Here is a 27,346-nt window from a genome sequence, read left to right as displayed (position 1 = left end):
AGTTTAAACTAAGTGTAAAATGCAAAACTCTTTCTTAGTTTTTTCCCCTCACTTCTTATTGAGGAACCAGTTAACTTAGTGAGGAAATCTAGTCAACTTTTAGCTTATTTATCTCATAGATATTGGAATAATAACATAAATANTGCCTGAGGACGACGTGCATATTTACGTCGAAAGCGCTCGCAAGAATAAAATATTTTAATTGTGTTTAACGCCTTAGTGTCTGAAGTTTTTGAAGAAGCTTTAATTAAAATAAAAGTTGGCGTGACATCCAACCTCAATACGTTTTTACTACTCCTAACGAAATGTAACTTTTATGTTCAATAATATTTTAAAAATAATGATTTGCAATGACTAAAAATATATGAAAATTTGAATTCATACTTTGAGATAAAGTATAAATTATCATTCTAATTCAAAATCACTATCAGTTTTTTCATTTTGTTTACTGTCCCTTTTGACAATAACAGGAACCAAACTCTGATCGGGTAGCATACCATGCCTTTACATTGGACGGCAAACATGTAGCCTCAAATAAAAGGTCGGTATCACCATAAATTTGTTATTGCCTCTGCAAAGTGTGTGAAGGGACAAATGAAGATGGACTCAATTATATGTATAGGCCGAAAGGAAATATATTTTAAATTATATTTTGTTTCATAAAAACGAATAACAATAATTGTTATTCGTTTTTATGAAGTGATTTCTTCAAACCAATGTAAAGGCTACTTCTATGGTGTGTATATTTTGTTTCTTTTAAATTACTATTAATAATTCATTAATTTTTTGTAAAAAGCTATAATAATTGATTTTCGTAATAAAAAATTAATTAACAACAGTAAGTAAATTGGTTTCTCCTTTGAGAATTTTTAGTAAATTTCTTGTTGACCACATTTAATAAACATCTTACTTAATAATTTTCTAAGCTAATAAGTAAGATAACAAAGAAATAAGTGAAATTTGAATATATACATATTAATCATTTCACTTAGAATTTCCTTAAACAACTAAAATTTATTACAGAATATATCCACACACCTTAAACCTTCAGCAACAAACAGCTTTAACAGCATACAATTAATTTTTCCAGTCATTTTAAATGGGATTGTTGTCAGGTGAACTGAAACTATTACTTTGTAGTTTCAATTCACCTGATGACAGTCATTTAAATGAGTCAAAAATGTTAACATGCACTGTTAAAGCTGTTTGTTGTTGGATGTTGTAAGGTGTGTGGATATATATTAAACAACTAAATGTATTTTGTTTCAACTGTACTTGTGTATATGATATTATAGGTTTAATTTAAAAAACATAAATAGTTTAGATCTGCTAAAAATTAGTTGGCTTTGTACATATATATGTGTATAGATTTGCGTTACACAGAAAATTATTACTATACACTCTGAAGGTTTATCAGAATTTAGAGATTAGCTATTTTGATGATATAAGTAACTACTATCAGACCAATGTTGTTAACATTAATAAACTTGTACACAAAAATTTTCCAGATAAGTTATAAATTAGTGATTTTGTAACTCCAAATACAATATAAATATGTTATCATTGAAAAATAGAAGCAAAGTTGTTATTGATAAGCATAGTATCCATGCAGTTTCAGGGAAGACCAGAAAAAAACTAAATCAATTGAAGAACGTCAAAAATAAACAAAAATAAATAATTTATATCTTAAAAGTTTTGAATTTTAAAACAAATAATAATAAAAAAAAATCATTAATAAAAACTTATAATGTATTGGAAAATTAACTCTAATAATGATATTTTAGAAAAATTAACTAGAAAGTAAATTATTAACATTTTTACTTAATTTTTTTAGTCCAGAATATTTTTTGAAAAATCATAGTTGTAAATCTACATAAAACACTTGAAATATGTAAGTTATCACAAAGAAAAAAAATGGATTTATTTTAATATCATAACCAACAGAAGCTAAAATTAATTCCAGTCAATTATATTTTATTGTTTAGGAAAACAAATAACTTTAAATAATTTAATTTGTTAAAGCAATTATTATAATTATAAATAAATTTATTCAATTTTGTTTATAATACAATTAGTGAATATTCCATTGAGACAACTGTCATTATTTAATTATTGAAAGACATATTTAATAACAGAATAATTAGTTGTCGAATTACCATTACATTTTGGTCCTTCATGTTTGCTAAAAATGCACTTATAAATAAATGCAATCTATATCTATATATAAAAATTGAATAAATAAGTATCTAGTTATAATTAATAAATTTTTCTGTCCAAATTTTAAAAACAGCTAGACTTAAACATGTATCAATGTGATGAAATGTAACTTTAATTAAAGCTTCTTCAAAAACTTCAGACACTAAGGCGTTAAACACAATTAAAATATTTTATTCTTGCGAGCGCTTTCGACGTAAATATGCACGTCGTCCTCAGGCAAATCAAACGAATAGAGAATTCGAANGCAATGACTAAAAATATATGAAAATTTGAATTCATACTTTGAGATAAAGTATAAATTATCATTCTAATTCAAAATCACTATCAGTTTTTTCATTTTGTTTACTGTCCCTTTTGACAATAACAGGAACCAAACTCTGATCGGGTAGCATACCATGCCTAGAAATATACAATCAGAAAAGTATTTATTATATTTTTAATATAATAACTATAATTAATTATAATAAAAAATATTTGTCTTTAATTTTTAAGTAAACATAAAAGTTTTAAATGCATTTGTAAAAGTCACAATGTTTTTATAGTTTTAAAATTAAGTTTTTTTAAATATCTTTAATAAATTTTGTAAGAAATATTTTTTTTTATTTAGATATAATTGAGTTTTATTCATCCTAACTTTGTCTTGTTGTTGGATTTATTTAAACTGTGTTAAAAAACAAATAAAACTAAACCTGATATATCTTAATTATCAAACAATGCAACCAAATTTTTATTAGCTATAATATGGATAATTAATTATTAAAGATACTAAGTAATTTGAGCTAGGTTTAATATATAGTGCCACCAAATATTAAATTTAATGATTAGAGAAATTAAATTTAATTTAAAATATTATGATAGAAAAGATCAGTCTAGAGAATAACTCAAACCCATAATGCCTGCTTACTACATAGGGTATGTTCGTAAAGTTGAACGAGTTAAACGCATTAGTAACGAATCGTTCAAAAAGTAGTAGTCTCGCTCAGTGCATATGCTCTGCGGTAATGACGTTTCAAATGAAACTCTAACGAAGTTCAGAAAGAAAAGAGTTAGTTCACTTCGTTAAGAAAATGGCACCAGATGATATCAATGCTTCTAAATCTTCTCGAGTGTTTAAACTATGAATTAAAAGGTGAAATGACAGAAATAACTGTCCACCCAAAGCAATCTAAGAAACATATTTCGGATAAGGCTGCACTAACAACATTCATATCTTCAATTTTAGAAACAGCCATTTAGTTATGAACGAATTGGTCGAAAATTCTAATAAAATAAGAACAACAATGACATCATTCTCGTTTAACTTGTTCCCATAGAGACATTACTACTTACATTACTCATATTTCTGTCTGATCTTTTCTTCCAAATCAGTTAATTTAGAAGATATAGCAGATTTAGTTGCTTTGGAACTATACTTTAATTTATATTTGTTTTTTAAAGTGCAAACAAAAACACTAGACTGTTGAACAATCTAATGTTTTGCCTGCATTACCATTGTGTTTAAAAATGTGTGGATAAAACAGATATCATATCTGAGATGGACTGCCCATGAAAACTTCCTGGGATTTCTTGATTGAATTCTATCCTAGGAAAGCTAAAATAGAATTTGATCAAGCCTAAGCTAACAACTGAAATGCCTTGATCATCTGGCCATCAAGTTATCAATAAAACCAAAGACAGAGGATTTATTTCATTTATGCCAAACTCTAAATTTATGTAATCTTACACAATATATTAAAGTTCAAGTCATAAAAAACATAACTTATAAATATGAAAAAGTAATAACATTATCAGCATTTTATAATTTTGAATTCTTACGAATTTACTATAACTGAACAAATGAAAATATTTGGACAATTAAGCTCTTATCATCAGTTTAATATCTGAATTTATTACTTAAAAAATCATACAATAGTGACAAATTAAACCGTCCGTAAAATTGCACAATAAAGTAATTTTTTTTAAAAACAAAATTTAAAAGCAATAGGATCAGTTGCAGTAATTCTTAAAAGAAAATATAAATCTAAAAATAAAATTAGTAAGTAATATAATACTCATTCTATCCGATTTCAAGAGATTTTAACAAAATCTGTTATCGAACCGAAACCTGGCAGACAAATGCATGTTTACAATAGATGAGAAAATATCACACTTTAAAGGTATTTGTTACTATGCAAGATATGTCAATGATATTTTTATAATATATGATTCACAAATCACCACAACCAAAGAATTTGAAGAATTGCAAATAAGTTAAATAATAAATTAAAATTTACATATGAAGATGAAGATAACCAAGAAATGAATTACCTCGACATTACCATTAAAAGAAAAGAAGAAAAACTATATTTCCGTAAGTACGAGAAACCATGTAATACTAAAAAAAACTATTAATTATAAATCCTATTGTCCATTAGACATCAAGAGAATACATTCCTAATGGAATTAAAAAAAAAAAAAAGAAAGAAATAGAATGACATTACAAGAAGATATTGAAACAGAAACAAAACAGTTTTTAAAACCGTTATTTAACACTATGTAGTGCAACCACTTGACTACTTGGCGTTTTCATCTTAATTTTTATTCAGTTCAGTTGATATGCGTACACATTATTTTGTACACGTTTCTGTCTTAATAACACTCCTCTTCAGTCAACTAAAATCATAAAATACACACAAATCATAACCAATATAATTGTTATACTAAACATACCTTGAGATCACAATCTTCTTTGAAAAATTTTTTACATTAGATGTCCGCCTGACAGGTGCATAACCTATACATAAAATCATCCTTGCTTATCTAGTAAACGAATATTTATCAACTATCGCGCTAATTAATTATAGTGTTATAAAAATATATTCAGGCATACCATTACATGTTTTTATTTTTTTCTATGTCTTACTGCTTTTGAAAGGAAAAAGGGGTTCATTAGAGCAATAATTGATAAATATTAATTTACTAGATAAGCAGGAATGATTATATGTGCAAGTTATGCATCTGTCATGCCGACATCTAATGTAAAAAATTTTTCAAAGAAAATTGTGATCTCAAGGTAGGTTTAGTATAACAATTATATCAATTATATATGTATATAACAATTTGTGATTTGTGTGTATTTTATGATTTGTTTAATGTAGATTATCCTCTGGTGGCAAATTATTATCAAATTTTTTTAATTTTAGATTTTTGCTAGATGATGAAATTTTCTTTTAAAAAAATAAAAAAGACATAGTCCTCTCCAAAAACTTGGGTGATCATCATATTTCTTTTAAATGTTTCTTAGTAAAAACTTCAGATGGCCCGACCTTTCTTTTTAGACTATGTGACCGTCTTGGGAAAAGTTCTTTAAAACATAGAAACAAACCAATTAAAAAGTAATAATTTTTAAAAATTGGATTTCATGATCTTACAACGTCTTGCTTTTATGATTTTATTTTGTATTTTGTGATTTTAGTTGACTGAAGAGGGGCATTATTAAGACCAAAACGTGTACAAAATAATGTGTACACATATCAACTGAACTGAATAAAAATTAAGATGAAAAACACCAAGTGGTCGAGTGATTGCACTACATAGTGTTAAAAAACAGAATAAATAACAACATGATTTCAAAATTACTAAGCTTTTCAAAAAATATTTATTAAATAATTATCCAAAAAACACTATAAGTAAGTGGTATGAATATTATATAATAGATATAACATTAAAAATAAAAAAATTGACACTTTATACATCCAGTTTCCATATACAAATCGTCTATATGAAAAATATAAAACAGAATTTAATAAACTTTCGATTTGTATAGTAGCGAAGCAAAAAAACAGATTAACTGATATAATTAATTTTATTAATAAAGATCAAAAAATACAAGGAAATCATTTGGAGATTGAAGGAGTGATTTATAAAATATTATGTATGTATCCTAGCCCAAAATACTATATTGGAGAAACAGGAAGAAAACTGGAAAAAAGGTTAAAAGAACATGATGCGGCAGTATGATTAAAAAGTAAAGAATCATCTTTGTACCAGCATTGTAGCATTTTTAATTGTAAAATTAATAAAAATAATGTTAAAAACTTGGTAAAAAGATCCATTATTGAACATTACTGTATAACAAGTTATGCAAATGTAATAAATTTGAATATGGTATGGCTGTATATGCATGATGGGACAATATAGTCCATTATAAAAGAACTTCTGTTAAATGATGGTTGTATCCAGTGATGAGACCAGTTAAAGATGAAATGCATATGGATAAAATTGTAAAAATAAATACTTAGTATTTGATTGTTATTTCAATTATTTGCCTTAAAATCTCTCAAAATTGGTAATAAAACAAGTATTATATTATTTGCTAATTTTTCTAAAGATATTTTATTTTTAGATTTATACCTTTTTTTAAATAATTTTTTTGTAAATATTACTAAATGTGTATTTCTGTTATAATAAGTTGTCTGTATATAATGTAATGTAGAATAATTAACAAAGTATTTGACTTTGATTATAAAGGTACATTGAAAAGAAGCTATCATTTACAGAATTTAGATTAAGGACATTTATATTTTATTTACTTGCTTCTAGTTAAAATTATTTAAGAATACATAATAAAATGAAAACTCACTCTAAAAGAAAATTTTCAACATCACCAGCATAAAAGTCGTCTCCAAATTCATCTGTAAGGCGTACAAAATTTCCTATTAATTGTCCACCTTTGTATACTAGAAGTGCTGGAACTCCATAATTTTCCTGCAAAGAGTTTTAATTCACCAATAATTATAAAACTGAATTAAATAAAAATTTTCTACAATAACAGAAAAACAAATTTTCAATTATATCATCTATTTCATTTGAAAATTTTGCTGATTGTAATTCTAAACTAAATCAAAATATAATTCTTACAAAATGTTTACTCATCCCTGCAGACGATGCTTCTAACCTGCAAAATTTTACAGATGGATATTCTTGTGCTAGGCACTGAAGACAGCCATTCATAGCTTCACATCCTGGAATATCCTTTAAAAATGTAAAATTATTCTTGTTTACATACTTCAGTATATTTTATAAATACTAAATGAAAAACATTTATCATGCTTAAATATCTAATGTTTAAAACACATTACTATTAGTTAATTATCAATTCTAATGCTTCATCATAAACTCGTCAACTAATGTTACCCCTGAAACAATAACTTCCATTCAAAACTTACAAAAAAAATGTCCAAGTTTATACATAGAGTAGAATTTGCAAGCCAGAAACAATGTTTTAATACACTTTGCTAACAGATTAACAGTACTAACCAAAAATACTGTTCCAAATTTATCAGAATTATTTAATATCTTGAAATATTATATTTTATACTTTCGAATTTATATTTTTGATACAAAAATCAATATATAATATTAAAAATATATAGTTGTGTATACGTATAACTATATCCTGGTAATTTCATATTTGAATTCTTGTAACAAATGATGTTCTTTAGTACCTATTAAGATATTTGAATCAAATATTCCTGGTACTGTATTACAGATTTATTCAAAGAGCATTTGTGTAAAACTGAAAACTTGCATTAGTAAAAGCAGGAAGTAGACAGCAATTCTATTCAAAGCCAGCTATTTTGTTTATTTCAGTGGCATTATCTGACATTTGTTTACCTCTGAAAATTGTCACTAAAATTGAACATAGTGCTAAACCAAAGGACTTCAAACAGCAAAAATTATATAAATAATGATATTTACACATAAGTCTCAGTGTCTCTAAATCAGTGGTCAGTAACCTACATACATTGGAGTGCCACATAATTATTGTTTTTCAAATATTGGGCACTCCACATGCTACTGAAATCAAACTAGTGTACTGTTAAGAAAAATTTAATTAGACTATAACACACTCTATAGTAAACTATTGTAATAAAAACATCATTAAAAAATACAATATTTAAACATTACTAACGCCCTTGAGGTTCAAATTCTGAAGCTAATAGTTCAATATTTGGTTACAGTTTGAATTTTTTAACTTTATGCACATTTCCAAATTTTTTTCAGTTAAATGATTTTCATACGGATTTATAATACATTCCATCATTTTGAATGTTTATTCACAGTAGAACATTGTACCAAAAACAGTTAAAAGAGCAAAGGAGACTTTCTTTGTATGTGAAAATTTGTCTGGAACCTTTTAGTTATTATAACAAAATTTTAATTTATAGCTTATAAATTGTATTATTATTATTAAAAATATTTTTTTATAAATTACTTTTTATTCAAATATTGAAAACCTTTCATTAATTGTCATTCTCTAGGCAATCTTTTTCTATGTAAGGGCCACATTTCAAAACTTTTGAACCGATGCAGGCCGCATACAAAAGAAAAGAGAAAATAAATGCCAGTAAATCACGATTATTTATTCATATATAATTATAAATTAGCATAAGTATACTTAATTCAGTTTCTGAAACTGATGTGAATGTAATATATCAGAAATATTTGGTTAAATATTTGTCACTGCTAGTTTTAAATTAGTTTTGATGCGAGTCTGTTAGGCAATTTCTTGTTTTAATTTTTACTAAATTCATTGCAGGAAAAACTGTTCATATACATAAGTTGTAAAAAATAATGTTTGAATTTTTGCTGCATACTTCCTTAAGCTGAGAAATCTGATATATTTATTCATATTTTATGCAATGCAGGCCACAAAAAATATTAATGCAAGCCACTGGTTGCCCATCCCTGCTCTAGGCCATGCCACCAAGAAACCTTCTGCGTGCCATAGGTTGCCAACCACTGCTCTAAATCAAGTGCTTTGATGATTAACAATGCCATTTGCGGATGTAAAATAATAAACTTAGTATGAATTACTAGATTCAGAGTCTAAGTAATTTATTTATGGGGAGTGATCCATTCAGAAATGAGAATGATACTAATTAGGAAGATGCTGTCTCAAGGGTTGACTGTATATAACTTATATACAGAATGTTATATAATTTTTACATTAACAACAAATTTTTAAAATGGCTTTTATATAATGTAAAAATTTTGCTTGCTAAGTTATAATTCAAATGTTATAAGTAATAGAAAATGTTAAAATGTCTGCAAAATTATCATAATATACATTTCTGATGATAAATAAATTACAACATATTGATATAAATTTCTAACAAACACAGACTAAGTAACATTTATAAGTTCTTAATAAAAAAAACTGAATGTAATATTTAATAATAAAAATTATTTATATAACTTTAAAATATATATTTTTTGCACTCATACTTTTTACATTTATAACTTAAACTTCAATAGATCAAAAAGTAACTTACGGCAGTGTAAATATGAATAACTATAGTTACAGTGGGTTTCTCTTTTTCAATTGCTTCCAAATATTCTTGCCCATTTTTTAGATTATATAATGCATTAAATTTTGTTCTGAAAAAAGGAATCAACATTTATAAAGTAATTATCTTTTGAAATGTATTACTAATTATTATTAATAAAAATGGTCCTATATAATGTGTCTCAGAAAGGCTGTTGGGTTTGTATCTTTTTGGTCTTAATAGACAGAAATTCAAAACTGGGAATATTAATTAAGGTTGTAGGAAGGGGAAAAAGTGGCCCAACCCGAAAAAGAAAGGAGTTATTGCCAAGATTACAATCACAATCTCCTAGTTTCTTTATGAAGATTTCACTTTCAATATTTACCTACTCATTTTAACTTATCATCATCTATTCCTGCTGATACCCTGAGGGTGTACAGATCAATGTGATGATATATATAACTTTTATATTCAAAATAACTATTTAAAACAATGGAGTCAAATTAATTATCCAATTCTTATTTAATTGTATTGTAGAAAAATACACGAAAAAGAAATCTTTCTTTCCTTTCTGATTTACAGAGGGTAATAACTTCAAAATTCTAAAACATTACATCAATAATGAAATAAAAATTAAAGTTAAAAAAAAGGTAAAAGCAAACCAACTTTGCAGAGAAAAACACTTTTATTACATTCATAAATTCCCTAAATGCATTTCGCCAATGATATTTGGCCTCCTCAGTAGGGTTTTTTAGCATACAATTTGAACTCCGACAATTTTTCATCATTATTAATCATTATGAATTTCCACCTTTATATCCAACAAAAGTCTTCCAGCATGCAGCTGTCAACACAACATATTTAAATTAACCATATTATTTTGCAATAAATATGACAAATGCTCTTTAACTTTTCTTTTTACATTATTTTTTTCCTTTATAAACAATTTTTACATTATTAATGTTAATGTTACAATTATTAATACAAACTTTTATACTACCATCCACTAGTTTTCTCCGAACTCTCCTATCGACAGACAAGTTTTTAGCCTGGAGTAAAGTTAAATTCCTTTCCTCTACATTCTGTTTAATACAGTAGAGCGTCGTTTATCCAAATCAATTGGGGACCGAGGTTGTTTGGATAACTTATTTTTCGGATAATCGATTATGTACGAAAAAATATATTAACCTATCCCGTGTTGAAATTTTTCTCTGTTGCATGTCGCTTTGCGTTGAATTTTCGTTGATGTTAAGCCTAACGTAAACTTTTTAAAATAATAATCGTGGCTATTGTATCGTTAAAAATTACTTCTTTATTTTGTACAAACAAAATAAATATATTGAAAAATATAAAAACCAAAAAAAAATATACTTTAGAAGATGATCTAGTATCAAAAACGTTTGATTCAGCACCACACACAGTCCTCAGAAAAACACCACACAAAAGTGCCAGTGCTGCCAGCTAAAATACACACACCAACAAAAAAAATATTGGAGTAGCCCAAGATATAGCCAAAGATTGCAGCACCACAGCACTAGCGAAAATTTGAATTTGCCGACTGGAATTCTTTCGGACAACTGACGTTTCGGATAACCGACTTTCGGATAAACGACGCTCTACTGTACTATCAATCTTCATCTAGGACATCCTTTTGGTTTTTCCCTCTGATTTTAGCTTCAAATACCTGTTTGGCTAGTCGCTATTCTGCCATTCTTTCTAAATGGCCAAACCACCTCAGATTAGCCTCACTTACTCTCAACTGAATATTAGTTACCTTAGTTTTTTATGTCTTCATTTCTAATATGATTTTGCCACTATATCTATCTATTAACACCACTAATTTTTCGAAATATTCTCATTTCTGCTGTTTCTAATTTTTGGTCAATTTGCTTATTTCTCACGCAACTCTCAGAACCATATGTCAATACAAGTTTAAAAATTGTGTTGTGCATAACCAGTTTTGTATTATTTCTTTCTTGTTCCAGATATATTTGTCCAATTGGCTCTCTACTTGACCTGACATGCTTAATCTATTGCTGATTTCCAAATTTAACTTTCTGTATTCACTAAAAATTGTTCCTAAGTATGACATGTTCTAAGCATTTGTTACCAAGTTTAACTGTTAAAGTCTCTTTCTCTCTACCAATAGCCATAATCTTTGTTTTCTTGTAGCTGATTGACTACCGAAAATTCCTGCAACTTTTCTCTAAATTATTTAAAGTTTGCTGAAAGTCCTTGGATTTATTATTTAATAAGACAATGTCATCTGCATAGAGTAAAGAACCAACCTTTATATTTCCCAAACTGAAGTTTGTCAATAGTTTTGCTTCTCTTATTAAATTACTCATGAAACTTATAAATAATAAAAGTGAAAGTGTACACTCTTGCCACACTCTTAGTTTTACTTCAAACCAATCACTTATTTGTCCTTCTATCCTTACAGCTGATTTACAGTTCTCATACAAGGTTTGGATTCTCCTTACTAGAGTATCCTTTATGCCATATTTCTCAAGAACTTCAAAAAGTAATCCTCTAGGTCTAGGCACTCTATCAAATGCCTTCTCCAGGTCAATGAATCCCAAGTATAATTTATTGTTATATTCCCATACGCCCTGTCAATTATCTTATTGTAAATATTTAATCCTGGCATCCTCTATTTGGTCTAAAGATTATCTTTTCTTCTCCTATGTCACTTTCAACTATACATCTGACCCTTTTCTTAAAACACTGGCATAAATTTTAGCTTTCTTGCATGCAAATTGTTTAAAATTCCTGGCATCAATTACAGAGGACTCTCACTGAGAAGTGAGAGTCCTCTGTAATTACTACATTCTGTTTTACTTCCGTTTTTATGAATTGGTGCAATTAAATCTTTTCTCCAATACTCTGGAACCTTTCCTTCAGACTAACGTATTTGAATAATGTGATGCAACCACTGTATTATTGTTATTTCCCCATACTTTAGCATCTCTGCTCTGGTATCATCTACACCAACAACCTTTCCTCATTTAATGTTTTTGATGGCCTTATCCACTTCCATAACCGAAATAGTGTCCAATAATTCAAAAATTTCATTACTTTTCTCGTTTGGGTAAATCTGTCATTTTAACTCTTCTAATATATATATCTCCTTGGGTAGAGATACATGTGTTGTCAGAGAGATAGAAAAGCAATACCTTAGGAATAACCCTCTCCTCCTAATGAAAAGTCTATTGGTTTGATCTGATAGTGTTTCATGCAAGTGGGTGATTTGAAAGTAGTATTGTATTCAAAACATTCACAGTAAAAAGTGGTCTGGCCATGGCTGGACTGGCTAAACCTATTCATAAAACTTTGTCAATAAAACTAAAAACTGAATTTATGCATGCAATTCTAATAATTTATGAAAATAGCATGCAAAAATACAGTTTTAATCTTTTAATCAACAAGTGCATGGAGTAAAACAATAAAAATGTACTGAAATTTAAATTGTCCTCTTTTCTCTTGGCAATGTGACATTCAGTCAGATGCATGCTTTCTATAAACATCTTTGTAAAATATAAAGCTTTCATTTCTGTTAGAAACAATATATTCATAGCATTATTTATTCTGATTTTAATACAAAAGTTTATCTTGTGACATATTTAATATACTATGATATAAATTCACTGTGAATTTAAGACATTTTTTTTAGAGATTTACAAGGAATATCCAAATAACTGTAGTATAGTTTTAACATTGGTAAATAACTGAAGTAAAAGGGAAAAAATCATTTGAGGTCTTGCAAATGTCTATTCATAACCTCAAAGCTAATGAAGCTGATCTAATTTGTATGGTCTTCTCTACCTATACATGCAAATTGTTTAAAAATCATGGCATCAAAAAATTTTAGAAGAATCCAATACCAGAGGGAGTTTTAAACAATTAATATATATGTAGACAGAGAAGAATCTACAAAGAAAGGTTGATTTCATTAATGTCTGTCATGTTCTGATGGTTATGAATGAATGTTTGGAAGGTGATTTAAAATGTTTTTAGTATTTAGTCTTTAATTTTATAACATTTTATTAATATATTCCATCCTGAGATTTTCATTTTTACTTTTACAAGACTAGTTTTAACATTAAAAATGTTAAAACTAGTCTTCTCTAATAAACTCTATGATATATTTAAATAAACCATATTTATAAATTTTTGTTACTTAAAATAAATCTATTTAATAATCTGTTATGCAAAAAAATTTTGTAGTTTAGCATTTTATACACAATTTATTATTTTTGTAATATCTAAAAACAAGAAATTTTTTTCTTAACTTATAATAGCAATATCTGTTATGTAAAGTATTCCTATCAAAATCTATTTCATCTGTCAAGATTATGTTTTGTAACTTGATATTAATAAAAATTCATTTTGCTTACTTATTTTGAACAGATTTCATCATTTCTTCCATTCTTTTTTGCATATATTCTTTTAAAAATTCATCATTCATTAATTCTTGAAGATCCTTTTCTATTTCTTCTTCCTTCTGTTTTGCTTGTTCATCATCCAACTAAATATAAAGTATTCATGCATTAGTAATCATCAAAACACATTTTAATACAGAAGTGTTTATTATCTTCAACACTTCTGAATCTACCCAATTTTATCATCAGATGACCATAACAACTAAGCAGAACAAATCATCTATCTTATATTGAATCTCAGAATCAAATATTCAATGCATTTGAAAATTCTCGTACCAGATAAGAAACATGTTATGAAGCTAATTAATAGTATAAAATTCCTAAGTAATTAAAATTTTTACTAAAAGTGAAAAAGTACATATAAAATTTAATGAGCTAAATGAATAAACAACATATAATTTATCTAATAATTACATGAATTACAGAGGTTCACTTTATATTAGCTTTCAACTAATCACTCATCACAATGTAATGACTAATAGAGTAAATCCAAGCCAAGAATAAAAAACTGTGCAACAATTTCAAGGTACTCACAGTGAATATTTAGAAAATATTGGGTTTTATNTACATTTAACTTATTCAACAGTATATTTTTCTTTAATTATATGTGATATGTATCATATTGATAAATGCATTTCACATGTACAGTACTGTTTGTACATGATTCAGTAGGAAATAAAAATAACAGTATAAAATATAGTATAATCATAAATGTACTTGTATTTAATAATGGCTAAATCATAGTAATGGTATCTGCGTTTTTCTTAATGCTGTTATGTATTTGCTCCAAAGACATAATAAAAATACTTGAACTCTAACATTCACACATTTAATTTTTTATATATTTAACTATTATAAAGTGGCAAAAAGCTTAATTTTGAGGGTATGGATGAGTTTTATAAAAAATTGTAAATGCTAATAACAAGTAAAATTGTCATTAAGTGTGACTTACTGGAAATACACATGACCCCCCCTTATATCTCCACTCTCTTTAACCATCAAAATTTAATAGCATCGATCCTCTTAATACAAAAACCTCCTTACAAAATTTCAGAAATTTTTGACTAAAAGCACAGGGGTTAAGCTTCAAAGAGGGTGAACAAAATCATGCCCCACACACTATAATTCATACATAAAGAAAAATCTCCAAGTTTTTTTTCACTCCTCGATGTTTCGAGGTATCTTGAGCCAAAAAATGTAAAAATCTTGGGTGTAAGGGTTTGCCATTACTCATAAATGTAACACTATTTTACTATCAATATAATGATCCCGTAAATGGTCAGGATCTTATTAGAATGACTTTTCAAAACATGAATCAACAAACTGGGAACAAGAATAAACTCTTAGGAAAATATATGCCTTAATATTTTTAAATCAAAATAACATTTATTGTGCTGTACATAAAAATAGTGCATACAGTAAATAAATAAAATTTCATTACTAAATTAAATAGAAAAAAATTACAATACTTAAAACCATTACAATTTCTTCCAAGATTGGATATGAGATTCCAATAGTAATAACAAACTTCATGCACATTTGAAGAATCTATTAAGTGTCATTTCACTGATTATTTCTTTTCATTTTTCACCTGTCATTTAAGTTTTAAAAACAAATTTACAGTGTAATATTTTTCTTTACTATTTGAATTAATTTTTAAAATTACTTTAAATAATGTAATTTTAAAGAGTATTTTTCTTATGTAAGTACAAAATAGCTCGACATAATCAACATCTTCCTACCAGTATCATAAAATATAAGGAAAATTTGATATATTACATTTATTGATAAGTCTCCTAAAAGTTGCTATAAAACAAGTCTACTGTATAATTTTTCAATAATAACAAAATTACAAAATTGCTATAAAACAAGTCTACTGTATAATTTTTCAATAATAACAAAATTACATTATATTGGATTATATTTATTAAATATTTTAATAAGCATATGAGAAAAAATGAAAGTGTGTAATTAAAACAATGAGAATAGTACAATGCTAAAATAACTGAAGGAGTGCAAGATTATTTCATATTAAATGTTCTTGAAACCAAACATCCCATCAGATTTTACAGACTTGGAACAAAAATGTTGACGATGCATTCAAAAATCCTTAAGCATTGATGATGGGATGTTTGTCCTGAAAAATAGTTAATATCAAATAAGTCTTGGATTCTTTCAGTTATTGTAACATTGTACATTATATAACATTGTACATTATATAACATTGTACTTCTTAGTACAGAGTCAGGCAATCAGCTTAAGTCCAAGATTTAATGAATTAAGATATTTAAAAACTTTGCTTTTAATTTTATATTCATAGTAAAAGTTTTGTCTTCTGCAATTTTAAACTTTAAATCTTTATGAATATGAAAGAAATGAATTCAATAATTGCAACAATTAATTTTAATGATCAGAAGTGATTATTTTCAATTTAAACTTGAATAACTTCTGATAAGTATCAGAGTAAAATTGCTTAAGATTTAATGTTACGAAATAATTTTGTAATTATGTAAGCAAAAATTTTAAGTATTCTACTTTAAATATATAACAAACTTTTACTAGAAATATTCTAATTAAAATTTACTTACGTTTGATCTGCATGTTAATGAAAGCTTTTTAAAGAGTTCTAACTTCTCTCTTTCTTGTTCATCTCTTTTTTCATTTTCTAATTGTTTATATCTCTGCCAATCTTTAATCACACCTTTAGGCCCTGTCTTTATAAAATTAATTAAATTAACAACATTAGACATTATTTAGCAAGAAAGCTTTCATATTAACAACATTAAATCATAAAATAAGTTTTAAGAAATAAATTAGTTAAGAAATTTATCAACTTCAGTTTATAATAATATTTAGCTTTAGTTTCTATCTTTTTACTCTTTTAACCTTTCCAGTAGAAATATCTAGAGTTAACATACCAAATATTAAATCTTTGCTTTATTGAACTCTTTGCCTTCCATAACTTTATATTTACAACAATTATATAAATCTTCTATGAACTGTTTTCGAAACATCACTATTCTATTCAACATACACTATTGTATTGAAACTAATTACACACTTATATTTGCATATTGAATCAGACATTAATCACATCTTAATTACATACCGCATGTTCTAAACTGTGCAATATAAAACTTCAAAGATAGTAGCCATTCATTATTTACATGCCACTCATAATAGACTCAGGTACTTAGAGAGTCTGAATGTGGTATCATTGGTTCTCAGATTAGTAGTTTGTGTGCTTGTGGCACTTCCACTAAATGAAAGTTTTTCAGATCAACAGTGTGTTTTGTACACCACATGGAGAGAGAAAAATGAGGATAAAAAATTATGCAAATAGCCCATCATCTGTTGAGAGACCTGGCTGTCCATTTGCAAGAGGAATGGAGGAAAACACCACCTGAGACGTATCAGAAGTTAGTGGAAAGTATGCCACACAAAATTTTTAGCATTTTGTTTTTGATCAGGTGTCCAATTTCTTTTGGTAGGATAGGGTACATTTAACTTATTCAACAGTATATTTTTCTTTAATTATATGTGATATGTATCATATTGATAAATGCATTTCACATGTACAGTACTGTTTGTACATGATTCAGTAGGAAATAAAAATAACAGTATAAAATATAGTATAATCATAAATGTACTTGTATTTAATAATGGCTGAATCATAGTAACAGTATCTGCATTTTTCTTAATGCTGTTATGTATTTGCTCCAAAGACATAATAAAAATACTTTTATAAATACTCTAAAAGAAACTAATTATTATTCAATAGGAAATCAAATAAAGAATGAACATTTAGCTGGACAAATGAATTTTTAACAGCCATAGCAGCAAATTATGAAATTAAAAATTTGGTAAAATTTTTTATATATAAATATGAATTTTATTGATATTGTTTAAAACAAACTTTATTAAAGATGCACTCATCTTTTAAGATCATTATATAGCATCATCTGTGAAGAGTATTTCATTTATAAGAAATATTTATATGATTTTTATTATGTACTTTTCATAAGATTAATTGAAAGAAAACTTAGCAATTTTCAACTTGATTTATCTTCTACTATATCCAAATCTCTACAAGCAAATTTATTTATTTATTATTTTTTTTATATTAATGAAAATGTTAACTAATGGTATATAAAAATGTTTAGTATCACAAAATGCTAATAATTTTGATTATATATTATAATATTATACTGACCATTAAACATAATGGTCAGTATAATCAAAATTCAGTATAATAATCATATCAGTTCAAATAAGGTTTGCTGATAACAAACATTCAATTTAAATTCTTCTTCAACATTTAAAATGCCTTCAAGATGACATTATAATGCTTTTTAAAAGATAAGTTAATATATATGCAGAAGAGCATGGAAATAGTTCTTGAACATTACCTGTTTCAAGTCATTTGTATTTTGTTTTCCTATAACTTCTTCTTACTTATTAATAAAATTATTTATTTAAAAATTTTTCCCTCCACAAAATTAAAAAAAACTTTTAAATTCACTTTTGAAATCATCAAGACTTAAAATCAAAGAATTTAGTATTAAAAACAAAATAATAAATATATTTAAAACTTTACCCAATAGCAGAATGAAGAATTGATTTGTAAATAAAGCCAATTTAAAGAATTTTGTTTCAGAACTTATGAATAACATTACTTATCAATTTAATTCTGAAACAAAGTCCTTTAAATTTATATTATATAATAATAATACAGTAGAGCCTCGAAAACTCGGCCTAATGTGGACCGAAGGGTGGCCGAGTTTGTGAAAATGCCGGGTTATCGAGAATGGGGTTAAAAAAATAAGTATGAGTGTTTCCTCAGAAAATACTGTACTGTACTTGTATGTATTGTTTACTTGAGAATACATCAGAGAATAAACTGCCCAAATACCCTTAAACAAAGGAAAAGTATGTCCGTTATGAAGACATACAGCCTTTACTACATGAAAATGAAAATTAATGAATACACTGTACAGTAATTTATCTTATTAGACAGACCTCAGAAAAATACTTTATGAGAGCTTTTATACTTTTATAAAGCTGTCTATAATGAAAATTAATTAACTAAGGATTTTTTTGCCCTACCAGGGTGTGGCCGAGTTATCCGGAGTGCCAGGTTATCGAGTGCCGAGTTTTCAAGGCTCTACTGTATTTATTAATATATTCCTAAATATAGAAGAAAAAATACTTTTAAAACTAACATTTGTCGAAGAACCTTCCCACTCATTATAATCTGAAGAATTAAATTTAGCTGTTCTAATTAAAGTTGTTTCATCATCATCATTGTTGCTATCTTCATCGTCATCAATTTCTTCATCACTACTACAATAATAATGTAACTTCTCACCAAGTAATTTGTCATCAAGGGTAGCCATATTTACGATAATCTGTTAAAACATAATAATATAAATAAAACAACAAAACACTCAAAATCACATATATAATGCTTTTAATGTAAATATATAATCTATTTATTATAATAAAATAATATAGAAACTTTAATTTGTTAAACTTAAACATAAAATGTATCATAAGCTCTGATTTTAAGTTATAATATGTCCTGAACAATATTATGATAGAGAGACAAAGTTTATTTACAATATTTAATGTTTCTCAAGTCCATTTAACTCATCTTCAGATACAAGTTTCAAAGAAACTCAATTTTTAAAGGGATATTTTTTGAAAGTTATATCTGAAATTGAGCTGAATGGACTTAAAGAAGACATACATAAACATTAACATAATAATGTTTCAGCAATTATAATGAACATAAAAATTGCTTAAAAATAAGTATTAATAATTATAAATGATTTGTTATCAAATTGAACCATTATAATCAATTTAGATGAAAGTCTTAGTATATATTAATTTTACTATAAACCGTTTCTATTGGTATAAACTAGTAAAACTACATATTCTAGTTTTTCTGTTTTCATTCACTTCCTTTTATGTTTTTAGAACTTGTGTATTAGTTCTTTCGCTTATAAAATTTGGTTTTAATATTCTTACCAAGTGTCAATTGTAATATCAAATAGGAATTCTTAAAGAATGGATTGAAAAGGGGCATAAAAGCCAAAAATACTTATCATGAAATAATGTATTTTATAAAAATATAACCATTAATTATTGTGGCACTGTAACAATGCCTGGCTGCAAATTTTGTTCATATTTTTAATTTATTTAAATTATATGCCCTCCACCTCAAATTAGTAGTGTCTTGCCCATGTACTGTACATAATACTTTTTCTTGTTAGCAATAGAGTCATGCCAGTCATGTATCTAACTCTTTTCAGGGAAAATTTTTGAATTGAAATAACATGAATTCTGGTGCAAACCAAATGTTCTTGTATAGCTAATCGGAAAGTCGAGACCAGATAAGCTTTCTATATCTGGTCTCACCTTTCATTAATCTTACACCACTCTCAAGATTAAGGAAGGACAAACAGACAAGCAGATGGATGACAGTGGGAATTTATAGGTCTACAATATTTTCAAATTTCAGACCAATAAAGCTTTGAGTTGAAAGTGACTTCATAGAGAGAGAACAGAACTAACACAGAAGTTCTAAAAAACATATATATTCTAGAGCTGTCGATTTTAATTGCTATTTTTTATAAGCATTAGAAAACATAAAATTTTATTTCTTTATTTTTAGAAATAGAACTGGCCGAATAGAATTTATAATTAGAAAGATAAAATAATATTGAAATAACAGCATATCCTATCATTTTTGATGGAAATTATATTTTTAATTAACAGCCTTAAAAAAGTCATTCTTTCGTCAAAAAATTAAAATTTTTTTAGCTTTTTATAAACTTTCATAGAAAATATTTAAGAAATTTTAACTTTTTTTTTAATAAATTTTTATTTTTCAAATACTGAAAATATCATTAGGATGAAATAAATCAACCAAAAGCACATTATATATTTTAATAAAAAATTTTAACAGATTAGCACATAAAACATTGATAGATATATCTATTAACTAGAAACTTACTTTTTAACTTTTTACTGTTATAAAGTATATCCAAATATATAAGAACTTGTCATAAATATTCTGGATAAGCAATAACTAGCCTTTAAAAAATAAAAATTTTATAAATTATTCTATATTTCACATTAATACATTATTAAATCTAATAAAGCAATAGTATTAATCTTACATTTTATTTATTTTAAGTAGTAGTTAATTTTAAAGTCTATAATTCAATTTATCTAAATATATAAAATTACTTGTCCTGAATGACTGACTGACTGACTGTGTGATTTATCATCGTCCAGAGCAAACGGCTAAATGTAAAGAGGTTAAATTTGGTACACAGTTAGGGTACGTCATGAAAACACACACTAAGAAGGGATTTTTCGAAATTCCCCCACAGGGGGGGAGGGAGAGGATTAAGGCTTAACCAGAAGAATGGCTTCTACTGTACTATTTTAGAAGCGATTTTTTGTTTTTATCTGCATTGTAGTAGGGTATGCCATGAGAATGCACACTAAGAAGGGATTTTTCAAAATTTCCACGCGGGGGTGAGGGAGAGGATATAGTCTTCATCGAGTACTTAGGTGTATTAAATTAATAACATTTCAGACATTGTTATAAATATTTTTACCTATTTTGATTCTAAAAATGTTTGAACTGTTTTAAATTCGAATTGCATATTGATTCGATTATAGAACGATTGTAAATGTTCCAGAAAATTGATCAAATTGAAAATAGTTCGTTTGATTCTTGGCAATTCTCTTCAGCAGTAGGTGTTATATAACAATTACTATAGTTATTGAAATATTGAATGTAAATGGGGTTTGCTTGCAAAACCTCCGCGGACGAAGTTGCGGGTAACAGCTAGTATCTCATATTCAACTAATTCGCTATTGGAATTTTAAAAATAAAAATTGGAATTACATAAAGATAAACAGCAATAAAGAATTTGCTGATTATCTTTATATAATGTCATTCAGAAAATGTCAACAGGACTTATGGAGCAGATTCTGTATTTGGAAAAAGAAACATTCCATATGAACTTGGATCCTATTGTCAGTAATTAAATAGCTACAGGTTTGCAAGTAAAGAAATTGCATAATATATGTTTTAGAAAGCAGAAAACAGAATCAATAATATATAATAAGCAACATGTTTTTCAAAATGAGTTTAATAAACAAAGAAGAAGTGTAACACTGGTTTTACAAAAAATGTTTGACTCATCATCTGCTAACCTTAATGCACTCTGCAGTGCATGCGTGCACCGTTCACATAGCAGGAAGGAGGACAATGCAACATCAGCTGGTACTCAGAATGTACAGTACATATTTAAAATATAATAAGATAAACTGTCAGCAAACGAGATAGCCTTTTTCAAAATATTGTAATTAATAATTACATACCGTGCGTCTATTCCAAGTGATAAAAGTTGTCCAAGTTGTTTTTACACTTAAATTCAAATACTATTGAATATATCTGATATTCGTTTATTTTTTCCTCCAAATATATGATAGGATCAGGCATCTATACACGCTTAATAAATACATTGTTTGATGATTCCTATGTTCTTATTTGTATGGGTGCTGTATAGATATTGCTTTCTTCTAATCCCTTTAATCCTATTATTAGATTGATTTTTCTCACAGCAAATTTTGGTTTGCTGTGAGAAAAATCAATGAATCAATGAATCATGGCAGGATAATTAATAAGATGCAGGCAATTACAAGAGCCCAGGAAAAGATGGAGACAGCAAAGATCAAAACGTAGAGACAGACACGAGACGTGACAAAGGAGGATAGAATCAGAAATGATTACATAAGAGAAACAGTCACGATGGGTCCTAAAAGTAAGGAGACGCAGGAAAGTAGATTAATTAAGATGGTTTGGAAACGTGAAGAGTAAGAAGATTGGGATGTTGGAAGTGATAAAGAGGAGGAAGAGGGGAAGATTGAAGTTGAGATGGAGAGAAAAGGTGGCACAGGATTTGAGAGAAAGGATGTCCTGGACAAAAAGTGGAGACTGATTAAAGATGGGAATGCTAACCACTTATAAACATTGGAAAAAGCTAGAACAAGGAAGATGGCAGACCTTTGGTATAAGTTACTTTTCGGTGATTTGTATATCTGTACGTAATTCATGTAAAAGGAACTTATAAAGCATATAAACCATTAAATACTTCAGCTTAATGTGTCAAAGTGACAGTAATCACTACATGTATGAAATATTTGCATTTTTTTGTAAAAATAAATTAATTAATTAATAATTCTCACAAAGCATTAATAACTGCTTAAAATTGTATTAAATCAACCATTTTTACTGAATAAACAACATATTATAAATAAATAACTACCTTGTTACATGTCCTATAATTTTAGTTCTGTTAATTTGTAAACGATACGTATCCATCTGGCGGCAAAAAATTCAAATTAGTGATTCGAAATAAAATTATTTAAACTAAATCTTAAATAACATAATTTAATTGAAAATAAAAAATAAATATAAAAAATTGTATTTTAAATAATTTCTAAATGTTTTATTTAACGATATAATCTCTGTTTTTTTTTTTTTTTTTTTTTTTTTTTTTTTTTTTAAANTTTTTTTTTTTTTTTTTTTTTTTTTTTTTTTTTTTTTTTTTTTTTTTTTTTTTTTTTTTTTTTTTTTTTTTTTTTTTTTTTTTTTTTTTTTTTTTTTTTTTTTTTTTTTTTTTTTTTTTTTTTTTTTTTTTTTTTTTTTTTTTTTTTTTTTTTTTTTTTTTTTTTTTTTTTTTTTTTTTTTTTTTTTTTTTTTTTTTTTTTTTTTTTTTTTTTTTTTTTTTTTTTTTTTTTTTTTTTTTTTTTTTTTTTTTTTTTTTTTTTTTTTTTTTTTTTTTTTTTTTTTTTTTTTTTTTTTTTTTTTTTTTTTTTTTTTTTTTTTTTTTTTTTTTTTTTTTTTTTTTTTTTTTTTTTTTTTTTTTTTTTTTTTTTTTTTTTTTTTTTTTTTTTTTTTTTTTTTTTTTTTTTTTTTTTTTTTTTTTTTTTTTTTTTTTTTTTTTTTTTTTTTTTTTTTTTTTTTTTTTTTTTTTTTTTTTTTTTTTTTTTTTTTTTTTTTTTTTTTTTTTTTTTTTTTTTTTTTTTTTTTTTTTTTTTTTTTTTTTTTGTTAACACTTTCATCTCCCACCATTTTAAATTCCTTCAGTCTTTTAGGCACTAAAAGGGCCTTTTTATGATTATACTTATCGTGAATTCGGCTAGTCCACAATGAGAGCTGCCGGAGTAAGAGACGAGGGCCCGATACATTCGGGGCAAACCATCCGTGAAAATTCCTGGAATGCTGCGCCTGGATTCGATTTCCAGTCTTTCAGAGCGATAGGCTAACACCTTGACCACAGATTAGACGAAAAGGACCTATAGGAAGGAAAAAGATTTTGATCCAAAAAAAACAAACAAATTAACTTCCAGTGGTGGACGGAAGAGTGTATTCTTAAGCAGAACTATCCCGTCTAAAACAAGACATCTGGTCACTTCAGTTCAGCGGTCCCCAAACGTTTTTGACTTCCGACCCCGACCCTCGATCTTTTAGCAACCTCTTTCTTTTTATTTTGTTAATACAGTTAATAATAACGTTGAGAAATAAATCTGGGGTCCAGTATTAATCCACAATCCATCGTTTTCATAGAAAATATCTACCCTATAATGTGAAAATTTATATTCCGAACTGAACTATTATATACATAACATACGGGACTAATTATTTTTAATTAATAATTTTTTTCAATCGACTTCGACTAATTTTCAATCCTCGAAAATGTTTTATCGACTCCTGGGAATGACACTTTGAGACCCATGCGCTAGCATAAAATTGAATTGTAAAAATAATATACGTTAAGTGGCTTGTTAGCTCAGTCGGTTAGAGCGTCGTGCTAATAACGCGAAGGTCGTGGGTTCGATCCCCACACGAGCCACGTTTTTTCACCTTTCTAATTGATAAATATTACGTTATTTTGTATTTTCATTAATTAAAATCATTTAATTTTGTCATTATCGCTAAAATATTATTCTTCATATTCTATAAAATTCTTATACTACATTCAAAATTCATACAATAATAAATACATTTTCGTTTAAAAAGTTCTAACATAAAATAATGGAATAAAATAAATGTAGTGTAAGTGTAATAAAAGTTTATCAATGAATGTCGTGCAGATATTTTTATCTTATAATATTTAGATTTTAAAAATATCTTCATAAAATAAACATTTAATTTTATATAAATAGAATTTTATTTATATATTAGTTATCATAATTTATCTTGTTCCCTGTCTATTTTATTCTCTAGATTATATCAACAATATAACGATCATCGTCCGTGTTTTTCGGGTTGATGTAAACATCGATAACGACAAGGATACATAAAAATAAGTGACATGTTTGAAACGAGACAAGAATAATAATTATAACTATTTATCTATAAAATGGTAGTTAATTAAAATAATATAGGGCCTATATGATTTTTCTAGATACATATTATTTTAATTAACTACCATTCGGTTCCGGTATCTCAGAGCTGGCACTATAATCCGAGCTTCGAACAAATATTAATACAGTATATTAAAAATATAATTACATTTTTCTTTAAAGTACTTTTTTGTTTGTTGCTATTATTAATACTTTACGATAATTAATTAATAGCAATATTAATACATAAGAAAGTTTTCTGTCATTATAGATACAGTATATCAATTCGGTGTTAATTAATTCTTGTGATTTTAAACATTTATTCGTTTCTGTATTAAATTTAAAATGACAAATCCGCATTGGTAATCCTTAAAATCTCCAAAAGCATTATTTGATTATAATGATATTAAAATTAAATTTTTTGCGATTTCACTTTTCTGATTTATACAAATTAAATACAGTATTCTACTATATGAAATGACATTGATAATTTTTATGCCTAAAAGCAGGACCGCATTAATGCAAGAGCATAAATTTCTGTAGTCTGGCCTTCGCCTTCTTAGGGCTTTAACTCACTGCTCATCAATGCTCATTCAGTTTTCGTATAACTGCACGATGCCAAATGCACCAGAAAACAAATTTCAGACAAGAAATCTGATACATGTTTATATAAACTGCTTTGCATAGAATCACTAATACTATCATTTCTCAGAATATTGTAGGTTCCTCTTGAATAACCTTGTATGTGGAAATTTTTTGGATCATCATGAATATTTTGTACGTAGATGTCCCGCTGTCAGCTGCGTGCGAGGAAAGTAAAAGCTTGGTTTGGTTTATTTCTATACGCAACGCGACACTGTGGTGATCGATCAGCTGCGGAAAGATGCCTCCCTGGAGGACTTTCTAAGAGAAATTGCCTCCTATTTAGGTGTTACAAACTTGAAGAAACCCCGAAAACTCCACTTGACCAGCTCGCGAACCCACGACAGTGTTTAGTGGTTTTATCCACTGGACCGCTGGTGGGGGACCTTAATGTCCATAGAAATACAATGCGTGGGCTCACAAGTACAGTACGTAGCTTAGAGGAAACGTTGTTGCTCATTATTTTTATTTTTTATCTGTATAACGCTCTAAATAAATTAGATTTGGGCCTCAAAAATACTTCAAACAACTCTGCATAAAAATGTAATAATAAATATTATATTGAATAATATATAATTAAGCAGACAAACAAATAGAAAAGATATCAGAATTTTTTATAATCTACACATATAATTAAAGCATTATTTATACACTGTGTATCATTTTATCACCTATGGAGGCAATTTTATGGAGTTTTACGTCGACTTTGTTGGCCGTAACGATCGTTTAGTTATATGTATTCATCGAAAAAGTACAGTAGATCCCCCTATAAAAGCGTTTCCTATAGTTATGATTCCTATAAAAATTGTGGCATTATCCGTAAACAACGGTAAAAATAACTCCTATAATACGTAAAACGTCATCGGGCAGCCGAACTACTTACCCGCCGTCCGTAGCGCCACGCTACGGAGAGATTTCTATCGTCTGGACAGTATTATATAAATTATATATAAATTAGGTACTGTACATATAATTATATATTAATTATATATAAATTAGGTACTGTATATATAATTATATATTAACTTAATTTATTGTAACTTTATTATAATTAAATATATATTTTTCGCCGTCTAGCGTCACGCTACGGCGAGTTAGGCGACCTATCGTCTGTTTAGTACTGTAATTTTATACATTTCTTGTGAAAGAAACATTTCTTATTTAACGGCCATAAAAATTATTTATATTAATGATGTCTCCAAAGGTCAACGAAGTTTTAGCAGAAAAATAATATCAGAAATAGCGGCCGCAATTTGATGCGCTGTTCCGCGACGAAACCAAGCTTTAGCAACGAGCGTAGTC

The 27,346-nt window shown here is 26.9% G+C and overlaps 1 protein-coding gene and 1 non-coding gene across 3 annotated transcripts; one reads left to right on the top strand and one right to left on the bottom strand.

Annotated features, from left to right (window-relative positions):
* Positions 1–152: 152 nt before the first annotated feature.
* On the bottom strand, positions 153–23,390 carry LOC111627965 (phosducin-like protein). Of its 2 annotated transcripts, none has more exons than XM_023371669.1 (9): positions 23,320–23,390; positions 20,988–21,067; positions 19,192–19,377; positions 16,558–16,683; positions 13,925–14,055; positions 9,534–9,639; positions 7,117–7,230; positions 6,839–6,963; positions 153–502 (listed from the first exon to the last, which is right to left on the bottom strand). In XM_023371669.1, the coding sequence occupies exons 3-9, from the start codon at positions 19,363–19,365 to the stop codon at positions 406–408; spliced, it is 873 nt and encodes a 290-aa protein (XP_023227437.1). In that variant the 5' UTR covers positions 19,366–19,377; positions 20,988–21,067; positions 23,320–23,390; the 3' UTR covers positions 153–405. The 2 variants fall into 2 exon arrangements, with proteins under 2 accessions (XP_023227437.1, XP_023227436.1); XM_023371668.1 differs by lacking the exon at positions 153–502 and adding an exon at positions 2,470–2,616.
* Positions 23,391–24,835: 1,445 nt separating this feature from the next.
* On the top strand, positions 24,836–24,909 carry Trnai-aau. The gene has a single exon. It is a non-coding gene; the product is annotated as a tRNA-Ile (tRNA).
* The last annotated feature ends 2,437 nt before the right edge of the window (positions 24,910–27,346 follow it).

Source organism: Centruroides sculpturatus, unplaced genomic scaffold (assembly GCF_000671375.1).
Source record: "Centruroides sculpturatus isolate CEXI.00-Female unplaced genomic scaffold, Cexi_2.0 scaffold442, whole genome shotgun sequence".
Taxonomy (NCBI): Eukaryota; Metazoa; Arthropoda; class Arachnida; order Scorpiones; family Buthidae; genus Centruroides; species Centruroides sculpturatus.
The sequence above is the reverse complement of the archived record's forward strand: the minus strand, read 5'-3'. Positions and strand labels throughout refer to the sequence as shown.